General features: G+C 45.9%; 1 protein-coding gene across 7 annotated transcripts in view; it reads right to left on the minus strand.

Annotated features, from left to right (window-relative positions):
• LOC135819406 (zonadhesin-like) overlaps nt 1-17,923 on the minus strand; it is a 50,248-nt gene continuing 32,325 nt past the window's right edge. For 6 of the 7 annotated variants that reach the window (XM_065332608.1, XM_065332607.1, XM_065332611.1 and 3 more), the window contains 17 exons: nt 17,520-17,714; nt 16,659-16,760; nt 15,619-15,801; nt 15,118-15,216; nt 13,947-14,069; nt 13,522-13,644; nt 12,502-12,600; nt 9,822-9,944; nt 9,128-9,238; nt 8,332-8,460; nt 7,686-7,799; nt 6,980-7,081; nt 5,552-5,650; nt 4,012-4,116; nt 2,073-2,291; nt 1,211-1,314; nt 1-712 (listed from right to left, as the gene is read on the minus strand). In XM_065332608.1, the coding sequence (XP_065188680.1) occupies nt 623-712; nt 1,211-1,314; nt 2,073-2,291; nt 4,012-4,116; nt 5,552-5,650; nt 6,980-7,081; nt 7,686-7,799; nt 8,332-8,460; nt 9,128-9,238; nt 9,822-9,944; nt 12,502-12,600; nt 13,522-13,644; nt 13,947-14,069; nt 15,118-15,216; nt 15,619-15,801; nt 16,659-16,760; nt 17,520-17,714 (2,120 nt within the window). In that variant the 3' untranslated portion in view covers nt 1-622. The remainder of the gene's footprint in view (nt 713-1,210; nt 1,315-2,072; nt 2,292-4,011; nt 4,117-5,551; nt 5,651-6,979; nt 7,082-7,685; nt 7,800-8,331; nt 8,461-9,127; nt 9,239-9,821; nt 9,945-12,501; nt 12,601-13,521; nt 13,645-13,946; nt 14,070-15,117; nt 15,217-15,618; nt 15,802-16,658; nt 16,761-17,519; nt 17,715-17,923) is intronic. The other variant, XM_065332609.1, reaches the window with a different exon arrangement.

A 17,923-nucleotide genomic window follows, 5' to 3' on the forward strand; every position in this document is an offset into this window, starting at 1 on the left:
TGGGACAAAGATGTGATTTTCAGCTAATATGAAGGTAAGCCGAGCTACAGTGAACATACTAAAATGTTATACTGGGAAAGATTGTAATGTCGTTCAAGATAACACAGGTGTGTGTGGCTGCAGTTGTAAAGTCACATGACAATGGAAACAGCTGGCAATCTGAGTTTTGAAAAGAATTAGCAACACATTAGAGTGTGCTAAGAGCACATTGCGAAGTAGTAAAGTCACCCGCTTCGTCTGTTACTAAAGCATGTGTGCAAGTACGGTTGAGAAAAAGAGAGAGAAAGAAAAGAAGAAAGGGAATGTGAGTAAGAGAGTTAGCAAGTCGGCGGGAGAACAATCATGCTGGTAATAGCGGTGATAGTATCGCTGAAGCTGCCCGAGTGCATGGCAAAGTAAGTTGCCCTCTTCTATTGGGTCACATTATCAATCATGCAAGGACACATAAAATGCTACAGGGTGAAAAGGCAAAAGAAGCACAGTTGAAGAAGCCTTTTGTGCAGACACTAGTAAAGCAAAAAATGACAAAGTGAAACTATGGTGTGTGATTCCCCTCAGAGCATCGTATTCTCCCGGTTGTGCAAAACAAGCGTATTTCGGTGTTCAGGATAGAAACGCCAGATCAGATGCCTGAGCATGTCATGCACGCTTGACGCAGGCGATGACAGCTACTTGCATACGTTTTGCCATCCTTGCCTGTGACCTGTCGCATCTGCAAAATTCACGAGAAGGAAGTAAAGAAAAATAGAAGAAAGTTTGTTTGCTTCCGATCTAGTTAGACCTCATGGCGGCTGCCACCACCCGAAACAACCCAGCTGCAGATACAAGAGTCTCACAGTGGGGTGAGGGATATGTCTCACTGCATATTATGACTGTTTAGGATGGCAGGGAAAAACTCGAGCAATTTCTCAAAGAAGCCAGCAAAAATTTGCTAGAACAATTTTTTAGCTATCAGTGTTGCATATTTGGAAAGAGTACAACGTATATCGCATGCTATGCAGAATGCAAACCTTTGATTGGCGCGACTAAACCCTAAGAAATAGATTATTTTAACGATTTCACTATCACTATAATTAGCGGTACTGGCACAAGTGCTGAAAGCTCCTCAAATACTCAAAATAAACGAACACTTTGTTCGCTTACAAACAAGACGAATTTTTTATTTTCGAAACTCTCCCCGAGACAGGGTGTGACATGCACATTTACTTACTGGATCGGTGACGTTTGAGCATTTCTTGCAGACACATTGTGCCCTGTTGTTGCGCTTGGAGCAGGCCATTCCCCTGGGGCACACCACGTCAGCGCAAACAGCACCTGTACAGGTACATAGTATCAACATGAAGGTACCGTTACACCCGCAAAACACGAGTGCAGTCACATGCACATACATACAAACACGCACACGCACGCACACGCACACACACAGTCAAATCCATATAGGGCCATTTTTTAATTAAGCAACGATAAAAGAACAAACCATGGCTCACATGGCAGCTTGTGTTGAATAGTACTGCATTTTTGGAAAGTGGCAATGCTATGGTGCAATGTCCAGTACAATCCCAGACAAGCAAACCCCGGACTGTGCACAAATGCAGGGCAAAAGCTAAGAATATGATCTGATTGCAGTGAGCATGGCTGTAGAACCAACTCAAATCAGCAAGAAACAGCCAGGTTCTGGATATAAGTCAGCACACAGAGACGCGTTCCGTATATTGAGCAGCAAACACGTTCTGGATATAACTTCGGCATACGGCAAATATACCATGATACTATCATTATTACTTCTTGCACCCAGCAGAGTTATGAAGAGTACTTCGAGTACACCCATCACATTAGTGGGGTTTCCCCTTGTTCGGTCAAACCTGAGAACAAACGAATATTGTGCCCTCGATGTTTCTTTCACTTTCTGTTATTCTGCTAAGGAGAGGAACGTGACAATTGTTATTTCAAATTGATACGTTCGCAAAGCTCAAATCTTGTGTTACATTTGGTGGTGTTGAGTGTAACAGTCCATGTTCTTCACAGCTCTTATGAAATGGTTATTTCCACGTTAATTCTTCACTTGTACTCACGTGGGTTGTTGTTGATGCGTCTTCGCCGCTTAATGCACCTTAAACAGCATTCTCCCACCTGCACCTCACTGGCATATCTGCGACAACCGCGGATAGGCGGGCAGCGAATACCGTCGCACTGGGATATTGTCAGGTTGCACGCTGGGCAGCACTGATCACGGTGTCCGACTGGATTGAAGTGTGCACACTGCCTCTGACTTGGACACTGGCCATTCCAATCTGCAGGGTGATGATAGATGGGATATTAGAGTAATATTACCACAGCAAGCGTAGTAGTTTAATAATGTGAGCACAATGTGAGAATAATGATAATAACAAAAATGTTCTGCTCCTGTCCTATCCATTGTGAATTCCATTGCCGATGTAAAATACAGTTAGCCAATGGCCTGTGACCCAAGATCACGGATAGATTGCATTGGATAGTAGAATACATTTGCAGGAAAAGTCGACGAGGAGGCAACACTCGAAGAATCGCAATGAAGAAGTACAGTATCAAGTAGGGGTGAAACGGTTCCATGTTTTTCATGTTCGGGTACCCGAATGCCAGCATAATTTCCCACGGTTCGGGTATCGGTTCCATGCACTCTTTTCTCCAGACCGACCAAATGCGTCCGTGACAATTATTTTCAAGTTAGAAACCATTTTTACGAGCAAGAACGAGACATCGGAGAGTCCATGTGCGAAGGAGGTACGCTCGTAGTGACCAGTATCGATAGGAGAACCCTTTGGAAGGGCGGTGATCATAAGGTAAGACATTTAAAAATCTTGAGTAGACTTGGCGTGCACATGTATTTGTACGAGAACGAGAGTTTTCGAGTTTCGGTTCGAAACTTGACGGAACGGGTACCCGATTCTTTTCAGCTGGCGGTTCCAAAGCCGGATCCTTACCCGAACCGTTTCACCCCTAGTATCAAGAGTACATAACCCCCCATAGTGCGCATCTTCACTTATCAGATCTGGGACGGCGAAATCCGTGTTGCATGTCATAATAATGACATCATGAGTAGGGGAAGTGTGGACCGTGGTGGACCTCGTCCGCACGTCGACAGAATGACACAAGTCCGAGCCAAAAAATGACGTACATCAGGGATTACGCCGTCCCACAACCCCGTCCCAGTTGCGCACTCTGGGGGATTATGGACTCTTGACAATATGCACAGTAACTAGGTGCCTGCACGATGACGTGTGTCTAAATAGGATGCATGTACATAACGACTGCGCATATTGCACTTCTCATTGCGATTTTTTGCCTGATAATCATGCAAGCATGGAACTCGGAATTGCAACAAAACTTTATTCCACCTTACTTGTGAGGAAGCTCTGTCCTTTTTGGGCATTGAGCACTTTATGTGCAGAGAGCACTTTACATACTGTGCTGGATTGGTTTATACATAATTCACTAGCACCACTGATTACATGGGAGATCATAATCCAGGCATAAATGGCCCAGAGGTCAACAGGTCGGGATAATGTGCTGCACATGTACGACATTTTGTCAGTGAATGCTTCTGCCCCACTTCAAAGAAAGGCAGATGCTACATTTAGTCTGAGAACTCGTTTACGAAGATCACAAAACTAATTGCAGACACGGATAATCCTTCACTCAACTTGTACATGTATGCTGCAAATAGACAGTATATGGACGGTGAAGCCAAAAAATCAGGCAGCTACACCATTACAGCTGCAAGCTGACAAGCCCCGACGGCAACAGACTCGATCATTTCCATTCACGAGTACTCATGACACTGGATGATGTACCCAGTGTGCTGACAGTGCTCAATACAGTGGAGGCAGAGCGTAGTACAGAACAGAACAACAAGGATAATCAAGGCTTGTTTGATTGCGAGAGCATGAAACTTGAAGTAGCAGCAAACAAGCCATGATTGTCCTTGCTTTTCTGCTCTGAGTACTCATCGTAGTCATTCTAGCTAAGGCTTACTTGGACATGATTCACAGCATTCGCCCTTGGCAACGCGTGCTGCTACTCCTTTGACACATTTCGGCGGTGCACGACATCTCACCGTCCTGCAATCTGGCGGTGGAACTAGTGTACGGGAACACACACACAATTTTAAAAGTGAAAAATACACGTACATGTACACACACACACATAATTATTATGTGAAAAATACATATGCACACACACACACACACACACACACACACACACACACACACACACACACACACACACACACACACACACAGACACACACACACACACACACACACACACACACACACACACACACACACACACACACACACACATACCCACGTACGCCGACACGTACGCATGCATACATGCATATGACGGATACAAGTGCACACCCACACAAAATACATCAACTCGGAGTTAAAACACTTTTCATCCTCTTATTATTGTTGTAACCAGCTCTCCCTTTCGGCATTGAGCACTCTATTGGAGAGCCTGGAACTTCTCTGTTTTACATACACCCACACACACAGACATGCATACATGCTTACATGCACAATACATTCTTCAATAATTGTAAATGCGAAACGAAAATATGATGTCAGGTACAGCATTTTCAATCTACTGTATGAGTACAAGGTTTCATTTGGAATTAACATACGTTAGGGGCACAAAATAACTAAAGTTTGTACTAAACTAGAAGTTTAATCCGAACTTTCGGGGTGACAGACCTTGACCAAAAACGAAAAAAATTAGTACGTAACGAACCTGCTGGTGGAGTGATCTAACGAAAGATTTCGTGAACGAAAATTTGTACTTCTACAGTATCTAAAGTTTGGAGATTGAAGTGTACACGAGTCGCAGAGTTCCACGCGTCTGGGTTGTTGTAACTAGTAGTGTCATGCCAGATGGCAGTCTTCAGACAACTGATCTTCAGTTGTCTGAAGATTGCCATCTGGCATGAAACTATTAGTTAAAACAATCCAGACGCGTGGTACTCTGTGACTCGTGTGTTACTGCTCTGCTTCCGCATTGAGCACTCTATCGAACCGGAGGACTCCGCTCTCTGGAGATTGAATTGTATGGGAGAATAGATCGTCAGGTGCAGCATTTTTTAATGTATACGAAGTGTTGGTGCAGGTCCCCAACAGATTACTACATAGCACCAAGAGATTGCTGAATCGCACCAAGAAATTGCTGAACAGCATCCTCAAAATCTTAGTGCTTCACTCTCCCAAGTATGCTGTTAAAAGCATAAATCCAACTAAGTCGGAGAACTGTAGAACTAATAATCGGAATGGAGACAATAATTTGATTGAAGCTACGAACAGTATCAAAAGTACACTCATGACTATAATAATTATGTAGCTGCACACATGCAATGGTACCTGCATACTATAACGCAACAATCTCTCCTCCTCTTCTCCTCCACGGCCTCTCTCAGCCGACACATGGCTACCCTCAGTAGCCATTACACACATCAACAATTCTTAGTTCACAACTTTATTGATATTCACTACTACTATAGGTGCTGATAACTCACTCTCAGTGCACACAGGACAGCAGGTGCCGGCGGTGTAATTGACATGGTAACCATCTTCACACAGAGGAATACTGCAACTGATGCCCGCACACGGATCAACTAATACAGCATCAAAACACAACCGTGCACCCGCGCATGCAGGCACACGTACACATATACGTACATATATGTACATGCATACACGCACACACATTCACCACACACACACACACACACACACAAACACAAACAAACCCACACACACACACACAATGCATCAGGATAGCTTGTTGATTCGAACTAATCGCTGAACCTGATATTGCTATGTATGTTTGCAGACACAAGTAGTCCATCTAACACATTCCTACATGCCATACACTAGTGCCAAGTTATCAATAATTGATGCTGCACTGCAACTCACACTGGAGAACAATGCAACAGTGTTTTGAACAAAACCTGAATTATGTTAGAAGGTACAAACTGTCAGTCTACATTCATATTGAATGTGCAGCTCACGCCCAACAAACATCTCTAAACAACAGCACTATACCCAACATAGCCAACTGTACACAAGAACATTCCAGTCTGCCGGAAAGTACCCCGAGAGCGCCCCATCAACTTGTCCTTTCGTGGCCGTGCTGTGGAGGTGGTGTCCCGTTTTCAGGTCGCACGGCATGTACGGTGCTGCTCAATGAAATCCAGTCGCGTCACTCAAGTTTGCGCCTTGCATCATTTCGCAGCCCAGTGTTCGTAGGTCTAGGGCTGCACAACGCCCAGCGTGCACTTGAGTGACGCGACTGGATTTCGGTGGCTGCGTGTTCGATTGTGCACTTGAATCGATTCATGAATCCATTCGCATGCATTCAAGTCGTTCGATTTTCATGTCATGAGCGCCCTGGAATCGGTTCGGAATCCATTCATCCTATTCACATCGCGAGCATAATCGAACGCACTCAGTGAGCAGCACTGGACCATGTACACATATTGCATTCTGTACACCCTGACCGTACTCCCTCGGACCTCCTCACAATAACATACTAAGTGTGACCTTAGTACACTATTTTAAAGGTTGCAACACCGTACAAAATTTCCCTCTGGCATACGGTTTTCCTTTCCCTGGCTGTAAAATCAAAGTGGGAAACTCTCACGAGACGGGGCACTCTCACGTTACTTTGCAGTACTGGCATCATTGGATGATTGGCCAAAACATGTCCCCAGTCCATTATCCAATTGAAAGCACCAGTTACGTAGTAACAAGTGTGTGACAGACACATTGAACATGCTACTACTAGGGTTTCATTGAGTGCATATTGGCAATGCTAGTGCACGGCCGCATATGTGTAGGATGGCTGGTGCATGTCATTCATGGTCATTATCTGCATGCTGAACCTAGGTCGAATTTTTAGGTGTGGGGGAGGGGGATGCACCAATGTTTGATAAATTAAGTACCTGGTGCACACACTGGACAGCATCCCGCTGTGAAGTTCAGCTCAAAGCCAGGGCCGCACTGAGGAATGTCGCAAGCTATGCCCTCACACTCATCCGTAGGAGCTGGAGAGAACAAAGCACATCAATAAACAATGAGAGTTTGGGCACACGAACATACATACAGAACTCAATCTGCAGACAGAACTATTCCATCCTTTGTGGACTCGTCAGCAAAACAAAGAAAAAAATGAGGCCGGACCTGATAGCAATGAAAATACATTTTCCAATGCCAGATTTAAACCAGATTTAAACCAGGCCCAAATGTACATTGCCAGAGTGCTCAAACTGACAAGTCAGTGAGCTCTGCGTACATACATGACATATCTACTCACTACTTCTGGGAAATGTTCACAAATTTCTCACCCCCTCCCCTCCCACAACCAACACACACACACGCACGCGCACATACACACACACGCGCGCACACACACACACACACACACACACACACACACACACACACACACACACATACATACACACACACACACACACACACACTCCAAAATAAAATCCAATCCACACCAATAGATTGTGTTACTCACAGTCATGAGGGGCAAAATGTTCACCCCCCACCCCCCCCCCCCCCCCCCCCCCCCACACCCACACACACACCACCACCACCATCACCACTCCCATCCCCACTAGTATAAATAGTACTACTTACGAAGAGAGCACGTTCTGCAGCAGTCACCATTCTTGTATACCAGGATTGATCCTGGCAGACATTTGTACAGTGGACAGCCAATACCGGTGCAGTTTTGTCTGTGTGTTCTTGGAGCTACGAGCCAAACACACATTCATGCATACAAAAACACCAGCACACATACACAGACACAGACATAGACACACACACACACACAGACACACACACACACACACACACACACACACATACACACACATACACACACATGCACACACACACATGTACACACACACACACACACACACACAGAAACACACACACACACATACACAAATAGACCAGTAAATTGCCACTTCCCAAAAACGATAGACCAGGAATGTCAGTCCAAGTGGACAGGAAATGCATCGAGAACAAGATACTCAATGTGCTCAGATCGGTCCGGTAATACGGGCAAGGTCATTGAAACCGGAGGTCTCCAACATCTGCCCTTATAGTCAGAGTTGACTTCGGGCACACCTTGGCCTACAGTGACTGTTACCTACATCTATATTAACAGTGCTGTGAAATTTTTTGTTATAGATTTCCAGTGTATTTCAACATACACGGTGTAGTCAAACCAGTGATGCTCGGCACGTTTTGTAAGAAGGAAAATGTTCAAACTCACGAGGAGAGCAGAAAGGGCAGCATGCTTCACTGCTGTAGTTGACAACCAGTCCAAGACGCCCACACTGCGGAATGTCACACACTATGTCACGGCAATGATCTGGCCTTGGATCTACAGGAAGTGGCAGGCCTGGATATAGTCATCAGACAAACAAACACACAGACATGCACACACACACACACCAATAAGCCCACGCCTATGTGTATCCACCAGGGTGCGGCATACAATTGTTTGCGCAATTTGATTCAGTAGTAGTCAGGCTTGAACTTTGGGAAGGCGAGGGTGGGGTTGAGTGCAACATGTCATCCAGACAGAAGCACCGTTAGAAGCCAAATCAGCTTCGAGAGATGGTCCTTCATAATAGTGGCTAACGGCACGGGGACCAGAATATGTACCACTGCTCAGCTGCAATGTTTTCACATTAAACACTGCATAGCATGAAACATCACTACACAAAATTATTTGCACACAGGGCAACAGCTGATATAGAAAACGAAATTCAAAACTCAGAGTACAGGATATATACCTGTAATGCAGAGTGTAGAGTGTTTTTATTTTATTCTTTATACTGAAGTGCACAGTCCCGCAGGGAACGCAATGGGAAGACAGAACCAAACAGGAGACATGACAATACAGCGAGATAGCCGGAGCAGCGTGCTGGTGAAGTGAGCCTCAGTACCTCCCCCGACCATGGGTGCACGGGTTTAGCAACAACGAGAGCCATTGCGCCACGAGTGGAGTGAATCGAAAAGCAGCATTAAGTCCGAGTGTCTAATGTTACCGCCCTATTACCTACTTGGGCAAACAGCACAGCACTCGTCAGGATAAACCACTGGATAAGTGCCGTCGTCACAAATCTCAATAGCTAAGCATGTCACTGCCGCACACTTTGCAGGCAAAGGGGGTCCTGTACAAGGAAGACAGAGACAAAATAGAATAGAGACCGTCAACAGGAGGACAGAGACATGATAGAATAAAGACCGTCAACAGGAGGACAGAGGCATTATAGGACAAACAAAGACCTTTAACAGGAGGACAGAGACATGATAGGACAAAGACCTTCAACAGAAGGACAGAGACAGTGTACAACAAAGACCTTCCACAACTAAACATCAGGTAGAACGGGGTGGGACAGACTGAAGAAAGAACGGATACTGTGATACTTTCTACTTCCTATCCTCTCAAACAGACATGTACACGGAGCCCTCCGGCACAAAATCATCTGTTACTTCTCCAGCGTGGCCACTGAGATCAACAGGACTGCACTGTTACTACACATACGTAATGCAGTCTGGGATATGAGCTTGGCTGAATGAGGACTTGCAAGGTTGAAGCGGGAAATGCTCAAGTACTTGCTGCAGTGAACTGGAAAGGCGTATGGGCAGTTCATTCGTGCTACTTCAGTTGAGTGTTGTAACCAAAAGTACGTGTACTGGATACAGTATGTTATGATTGCAATACTGTCCGAGAGAACCGGAGCTGATACTTACTGGGAGAGCAGGTTGGACAACATGACCCAGAGGTATAGTTGACGACCATGTTCAGAGCGCCACAGTTAGGGATGTCACACGCAATACCATGGCATGGCGCCGTAGGAGGAGGAGGGCTTGCAGCTGAGTGAGGCAACAAACATACACACACACACACACACATATATATATACATACACATACATGTGCATTATAATTATACACAAACACAAACATACACAAACATACACACACACACACACACACACACACACACACACACACACATACGCACACGCACGCACACACACACACACACACATACACACACACACACACACACACACACACACAGTCGATATGAAATCAATGCAGGGGCGTAGCACCCGCTACGACTGGTACGACCATGGCCGTACCACTTTTCGAAAAGTGTGGTTCGTCCGAAACGTGCAAAACCGTAACAAAAAAATCAGGATCCATCGATGCATATATGCGCAGACTTTGACCTTTTTCTAGACTCGTACTCGTAGATCTGCCATGCATCTGCAGTCGTACTGAGTACTGTACTGGACTCAACTGCACACTGCGCCAGAAGTGTGCCAGAAGTTCCCAGAACGCAGGATTTTGTGTCTTTTTTACAAAATTTTCCCCGCGGGAGGTCCCCCGGATCCCCTCCAAAACGGCCTTCGGCCACACTGACCTTTGGTCATACCACTTCCAAAACCCTTCCTACGCCCCTGCAATGGAATAGACCCTTTGCGCAATAAGCGAGAGGGGTCGAGACGGGGCATGCTGTGCACGCGCTGCACACTTGGCATGCAACCAGCATGCATGGTTTTGCTGCAGGACGTGATAAAGTTTCCTGTGACAGGCTGTGTTTTCACGATCCCGACGCGATGTTCATGTATGTACTCCCCAGCCTTTTTTCATTTTGAAGTTTTCTAGTTCTGAAAGAAGAAGTCCCGAAATGCTTTCCAAGGACCACTGTTGGGTTCTTGTTTGCAGCAACCGTCATCCCTAATGTTAGTCTAAGGAACCCACTTGTCTTTCCATGCGTTCCCTGGTGATGCTGGCATTCCACACTCTGGAATCCTGGCTATCTGGCGAGAAGAGGGCCGCAGTGCTGCGATATCGTTTATAGTGTTGTGCTCGGAACACTTTGTCACTGACGACTTTCATCCTTGCTTTTGCGAAGATATGGAACGCCCTGCCAAGAGACTCTGAAGCTTGAGAGAAAGGCATGACCCATCCCTGGCTTCGCTATTCAAGGAAGATCGACTGCTTGCTGGCGCTGCTCGAGCTGCTGTTGTTGAAGTGGAGAGCGACGCGGCCTCATCGCTCAGGTGTGCGGAGAAAGTCTTCTGAGTTCGAGCTGTGGCTGTGTGCACGATATGACAGACTTTCACATTATGCACATAGCCACCAAAGTAAAACTCATGGACACTATCGACGGGCTTGTTCAATAGTACTACTCCATCAGCTCCCTCTTCACTGTCGTCGGCGACTTGCCCCTGCGTTGGAGACGAGCAAGCATGGTGTGGCACTCACTCTGGGAAACAGAGGTTCATCACTCATCCACTGGGACGCATGAAATGTTGGCCATGATGAAGGTACACTCGAGGAAGTGGTGCCCTTCTTAGTTCTAGGAGCATCAGGGTTCTGCATAGAGAAGTGTTCTCTACATCGACAGAGGAGAGAAGGTAGAGAAAATAAAAATAAATTTCAATCTCCAGTAATCCGAAATATCCACTGAATGCGGAAAACTTACCGCTCCAACAACTCCTTCTTTTTCCAGACAGATACGCACCCTCATTCAGCAGAAAACTGTTCAGTTCCTTACACAACCGATCTTCATTTGACAGTTCGTCCACGGGTTCCACAGCCATCGATGGCATACCACTCGACACTCTCTCCTCCATCTCCAAAATGGAAAAATACTGTGTTCCACCATGCTCAACAACTGATACTCTGCACAAAAATCGAAGAGGATGCCCCGTCTCGGATCACGTGACCGTTATTGTGCAATGGGTCTATTGTAAACACACCGTACTCCAAAAACGTATTTTCCATCCTTGAAACTTCTGCCCAACAATTCTGCCCTGTGTCTTGACATGGCAAAATGGAAAATGGAAAACGGGATACTGGGTAACTGTTTCCCCTGCCCATGAAACTACTTGTTTGACCTCGCTAGAACCCTGTGTACTGCCAGTTTTAGACAGGCAGTCGACATGCACCACTTGTAGGCACATGCTGAGTGTGAGTCCGAGGTATCATATTCGGTTTTCAGTGTCTTGTTTCCAGCGTGGTCCTGTCGTCAGACGTTTAGAGTGTGAAGACTAGGCTGCTAGGCTGGAAGAAGTCTGATTTTCAATTTGTTATCCTTATTCCGCCTATTGCCGTAGCCATCATCACATTGGCTCTCATGTTGTTGTGTTCCTGCCCGTTTGAAGTTGCGAATTCAAACAAATACAAACAAACAATTTGGTGAGTTACGACACATAGAATTATTCTGAAGGCAGTGTGCTGCGTCACATGACAAGTCTGAAGCCAGGACCGTCAAAACAATTTCCCACACAAAAACGTTGGCCTCACGACATAATCATGATGAATTTAGAGGAGCTTACGACTTTGCGAAGGCTTTTCATGGTGAGTGTGTATTATGTACTCAAGGCTTTTCATGGTGAGTGTATTATGTACTCACGGGGCAAACAGATGGGACAGCAGCTACGTGGTGGATACTGAGCTTCAGTGTCTGGCGGGCAAGCTGTCTCAACGCACTCCACGCCTTCACAACCGGGCCCTGCCATGTCAAAAAAAGGCAACCATTGAACACGGATATGCACAGCAGCAGCAGCAGCAGAAGCAGAAGCAAAGCGATGATAACACACAATATAATTGAAATCTCTATGCCCTTATTCAAATTGAAAAATGTGGCTTGATGTGGTGGGGCAGAACAGGGCTGTAGCATGTGGATTGCAGGTGGTGAGCCCATCACGGTGATACTTCCGGAGAAATGAACACTAGCAACGAAAACACGTTTTCCACGAACTGGGTAGGTCTATAATCTTTTATCAAATTGAGTTCCTGCCATGGCAGGACTGTTCTTAGCACGCATTGCAGGAAATCAGTGGTGATAGAGCCAGCATGGCTGTCCTGTCGGGTCAAGTGATATGTGTGCAACAGCTTCTCAGAGGTAGAGAGAGACAGACACACACAGACAGAGAGAGAGACACAGTGAGAGACAGACAGAGAGACATAGACAGAGACAGTGAGATACACAGAGAGAGAGAGACAGACAGAGAGAGACAGACGGACAGAGAGAGACGGAGAGACAGAGACAGACAGAGAGACAGACAGGGAGACAGACAGAGACAGACCGAGACAGACCGAGACAGACCGAGACAGACCGAGACAGACCGAGACAGACAGAGACAGACAGAGACAGACAGAGACAGACAGAGACAGACAGAGACAGACAGAGAGACAGACAAAGACAGAGACAGAGACAAAAACAGACAGACAGAGACAGACATAGACAGAGACAGAGACAGAGACATAGAGAGAGAGAGAGAGAGAGAGAGAGAGAGAGAGAGAGAGAGAGAGAGAGAGAGAGAGAGAGAGAGAGAGAGAGAGAGAGAGAGAGAGAGAGAGACAAAGAGAGACAAAGAGATAGAGAGAGAGAGACAAAGAGAGACAAAGTGAGACGCAATAGATCACTCACGAGGAGAGCAGAAAGGGCAGCATGCTTCACTGCTGTAGTTGACAACCAGTCCAAGACGCTCACACTGCGGAATGTCACACACTATTCCACGGCATCTTGCAGGCACGGTAGGAGGGACTGGAGCTGGGTGAGGAAACAAACACGCGTACACACACGTACATACACACACACACACACACACACACACACACACACACACACACACACACACACATACACAAAGACACACACATTCGAAGACACACACGAAAACACACACATCCATGAATGATTCTTTAAAAATGTGCTATACAGGCATTAGCCGTGTACAAGCAATCTTTGATTGTGGAGAGAGAGAGAGAGAGAGAGAGAGAGAGAGAGAGAGGGGGGGGGGGGGGGGGGGGAGAGACAAAGAGAGACAAAGTGAGACGCAATAAATCACTCACGTGGAGAGCAGAAAGGGCAGCATGCTTCACTGCTGTAGTTGACAATCAGTCCAAGACGCTCACACTGCGGAATGTCACACACTATTCCACGGCATCTTGCAGGCACGGTAGGAGGGACTGGAGCTGGGTGAGGAAACAAACACACATACACACACGTACATACACACACACACACACACACACACACACACACACACACACACACACACACACAAAGACACACAATGACACGCACACTCAAAGACACACACACACATATACATACACGAACACACACACAAAAAGACTCACATAAAGAGACACACACGAAGACACACACATCCATGAAAGATTCTTTAAAATTGTGCTATACAGGCATTAGCCGAGTACATGCAATCTTTGGGTGTGGAGTGATGAGATTGACTCAGTCAGCTCAATGGGTTCGTATGGACACCATTATTCTCTCCAACAGGCTTCCCCCGGTGATGCATTGGGGGCTCAAAAAGCTTTAACAGTGGCCGCGATGTGCTGGTGGTCAGCTTATCGAACGTGCCTAGGCATTTGAGTATTCTGTCATTGAAGATATAGGTGGTACACTAAGAATGTGTACATGACATGATAGCTGAGTCGATATGATCAATGACTACGCACGATATTATTACCATAAGCGCATGTGCTTATGTCCGGACAGAAGCGCACACCTCAATGCGCTTATATGTGAACACTATTGGTGAAACACCCAGGAGCTGAATATACAGCTAAGCATTGTGATAACACCGTTGTTTAAGACACAGACAAACCTTTGTTGCACATATAAGCGCATGGGCTTCTGCCCGAACATGTTCACACAGCAACAAATCTTTTTTGTAGCAAATTTTCACTTATAAGCCCATGGGCTTATATGTGGGGAAGTACGGTATTCTTTATTTCCACGATGGCCCATGGCCAATAAGGAAGATATAATTTGATGCAGAACAAAATATGAAATGCGTACACTTGCCGTTTCAGTTTAAATTCCCACAAGTACACACACACACACGCACATATGCACACAAGCATGGACATATGCCCATACGCACGCATAAACACACAAACACACATATGCAGACACACACAAACATTGTTCAAAGCGCAATAAAAGATAAATCCTGGGAGCCACACCGCTTAGGAGGCTAATTTCCACCCAGCTTACCAGGATGACATGTTTCACAACATTCCCCTGGTAGCCGAAGTGGTACGTATCCCTCAGTGCAAAATGGTAGAGGACATGGTCCATTGGGACAAGGATCAACTAAAGAAGAACAAGTACAAATGCAGACACACACACGCACAAACACACGCACACACACACACACACACACACACACACACACATGCACACACACACACACACACACACACACACACACACACACAGACACACAAACACACACACACGCACGCACACACGCACACACACACACACACACACACACACACACACATATACAGACACATACAGACACACAAAGCTCTATTTCCAGGAAAGGCAGAGTTGGGGAGATAGGGGTTGCATTGAGTGATTCATGTACAAGTAATTGTGGCTTGCACGTCATTTCAATCCATGCCAATAGTGAATCTTGAAACCATCAGTTCCAGAAAACCATGAGGGAAGAGGTAAATAGTTAGAGAGTACTTGAGTGGTTGCACTTACGTGGAGGACAATCGGCTTCACTAACACAGACGCCAATATCATCTCGGAGGTAACCCGGTCGGCAGTTACATCCACCGGTCTCGCAGTCGGGGGCGCAGGCAAACGCCAGTCCACGATTGCTGCATCTGGCAGGGCATTGGTGAGCACAGGCCTGGAACACTTCATTCACTCCACATTGTGCTCCTGTGGAGGCAACAAAAAAGCCCAGAAACAGAGACAGATAGCCCGTCTATAACTTGCCATGTTGTCTTTGGTGCTGTTCATGCAAGAAACCACTCTTTCTTTGGTGTTCTCTTTTGCATACAATACCCTTATGTGTGGGTATGCAAAGCAAAGTTGGCGATATCAGCAACTCCAGCAACTCAAGGTATACATCTTCGCTGGTCGGCTTTCTCACAGGCTAGCATCAATCAGAACTATCTAGCCGGCTTATGTAGACTTTGCTCCAGAGTTAAAAAAAACACCAGAAGAAATTCAAATAAAAGGGGTTTGTCAACTGACAACCGCTCTATTCAGTTGCTATTCATTCTTGGCGCGTGCGCTGGATGAAAAATTCTTTTATTAGTGATGTCGAAAAATTATGACATTTCGAGCCAGTTTTTCGACATCACTAACAAAAGAATTTTTCATCCAGCGCATGCGCCAAGAGTAAATAGCCGCTTGAACTGAATAGAGCGGTTGTCAGTTGAAAAACCTCTTTTATTTACAATGCAGTTGGGCGATGACCACTACTTTCTGAGGGAAAAGAAACACAACGTCCAAAAATGGAACATAACACCGAAAAGGGAAGATAATCGCAAAAAGGGAACATGACTCTTTTCCCCAGTAATTCAAGAGAAATCACATACCCTACCACCCCTGACAAAACAGTACAGGCACATACAGGTCGAACCCCAAACATCCACCACACACACACACACACATACATATCCACACACATGCACATGTGCACACACGTGCACACACACGTGCACACACACACACACAGACACAGACACAAACACACACAAACACACAGATATACACACACACACACTTACCACCACTCTGGCAGACTGGGCAGCACTGTCCAGTTACATTGCGCAATGTCTGACCAGGTGGGCAGGTTGGGATCTCGCATGTGACATACTGACAGCTGGTACCTGTGCAGAAGGACATCATGAGAACCAAACATGACATTCCAATCAAATAGTGTATCCTTGTACATTGACCAAGCGAAGAAGAGTGTTGAACTGGGTCTTTTCACCGACCTAACCAGTGCATACTCTGCAAATCTGCTGAGCTGAATAGAGAGCAACTGTAGCTGTGAGTCAGCATATCCATGCTTTGGTTCAGCTGCCCAGCTTGGCGTTGACAGACGCGTTCCAGTGGGCAACAGGAGCGCAGGCCTGCACTGGTCGCACGTTTTATTAGCCAACTCAAGCTCGATTTATGAGAGGGGAATTCCCTAAAACAATACGACTTGACCAGGCACTGGTAGATTTCCTGGTTAACCAAATGCAAGGTTTCTTCCTGCGTGCTTATCATGCACTTCGGATGGCAATGAATTGGATATGAGTAAAGTGTCAGTCAGTAGGCATAGAACGGTAGCTTTAATATTCCAAGCTGTGATCTTCTTCACACGCTGATGGTTGGTAGAAACTGAATTGGTGTTGCGCACACCGCCACAATCAGGATTATGGTCCAGGACCGAAACGGCAAATGAATGATTTTAGAAGTGAAGTGAATATTACAACGTCTATTTTTCAGCTTTGGTAGTCTGCTTAAATCGTATCAAGTCATGATACCAAACTACAGGAAGTGCCAAGGCAGATTCTGAGATGGTTGATAGAAATATTTAGAATAATAAAAGTCTACAGACCAAATGAACTGCACGTTCTCCACCTGCAATTCCCACTCACCGGGCTCAGGTTCGTAGAGATCTGTATTGCAGCTACGCTGGCAAGCGCTCTCCTCGCGCCAGTTGTTATTGTTGGGTCGACAGCCGCCCCAGTCGAATCTCTCGCACTGGTCGGAATCGGTATTGTAGAACCATCGGGGTATTAATGCTTTGCATGGTCCAACGCTCTTCGGTTCACGGCAATTGTTGGCTAGATCTAATCAGAATGAGAGAACAAAGTGTGGCAAGCAGAAAACAGGATGAGAACTGGAGTAATTGTTCTTCCCAGTGTCTCTGTACGTATGATCACTGTTCAAATCTCGAAACATAGTTAATTCCCATGTCCGTTCCGGAGGGAATTTATGACGGCTGCTACCAGCCGTAAACAAGTTCGGTGTTAAAATGGACTAACTCAAACTGCTCTCA

Source organism: Sycon ciliatum, chromosome 6 (assembly GCF_964019385.1).
Source record: "Sycon ciliatum chromosome 6, ocSycCili1.1, whole genome shotgun sequence".
Taxonomy (NCBI): Eukaryota; Metazoa; Porifera; class Calcarea; order Leucosolenida; family Sycettidae; genus Sycon; species Sycon ciliatum.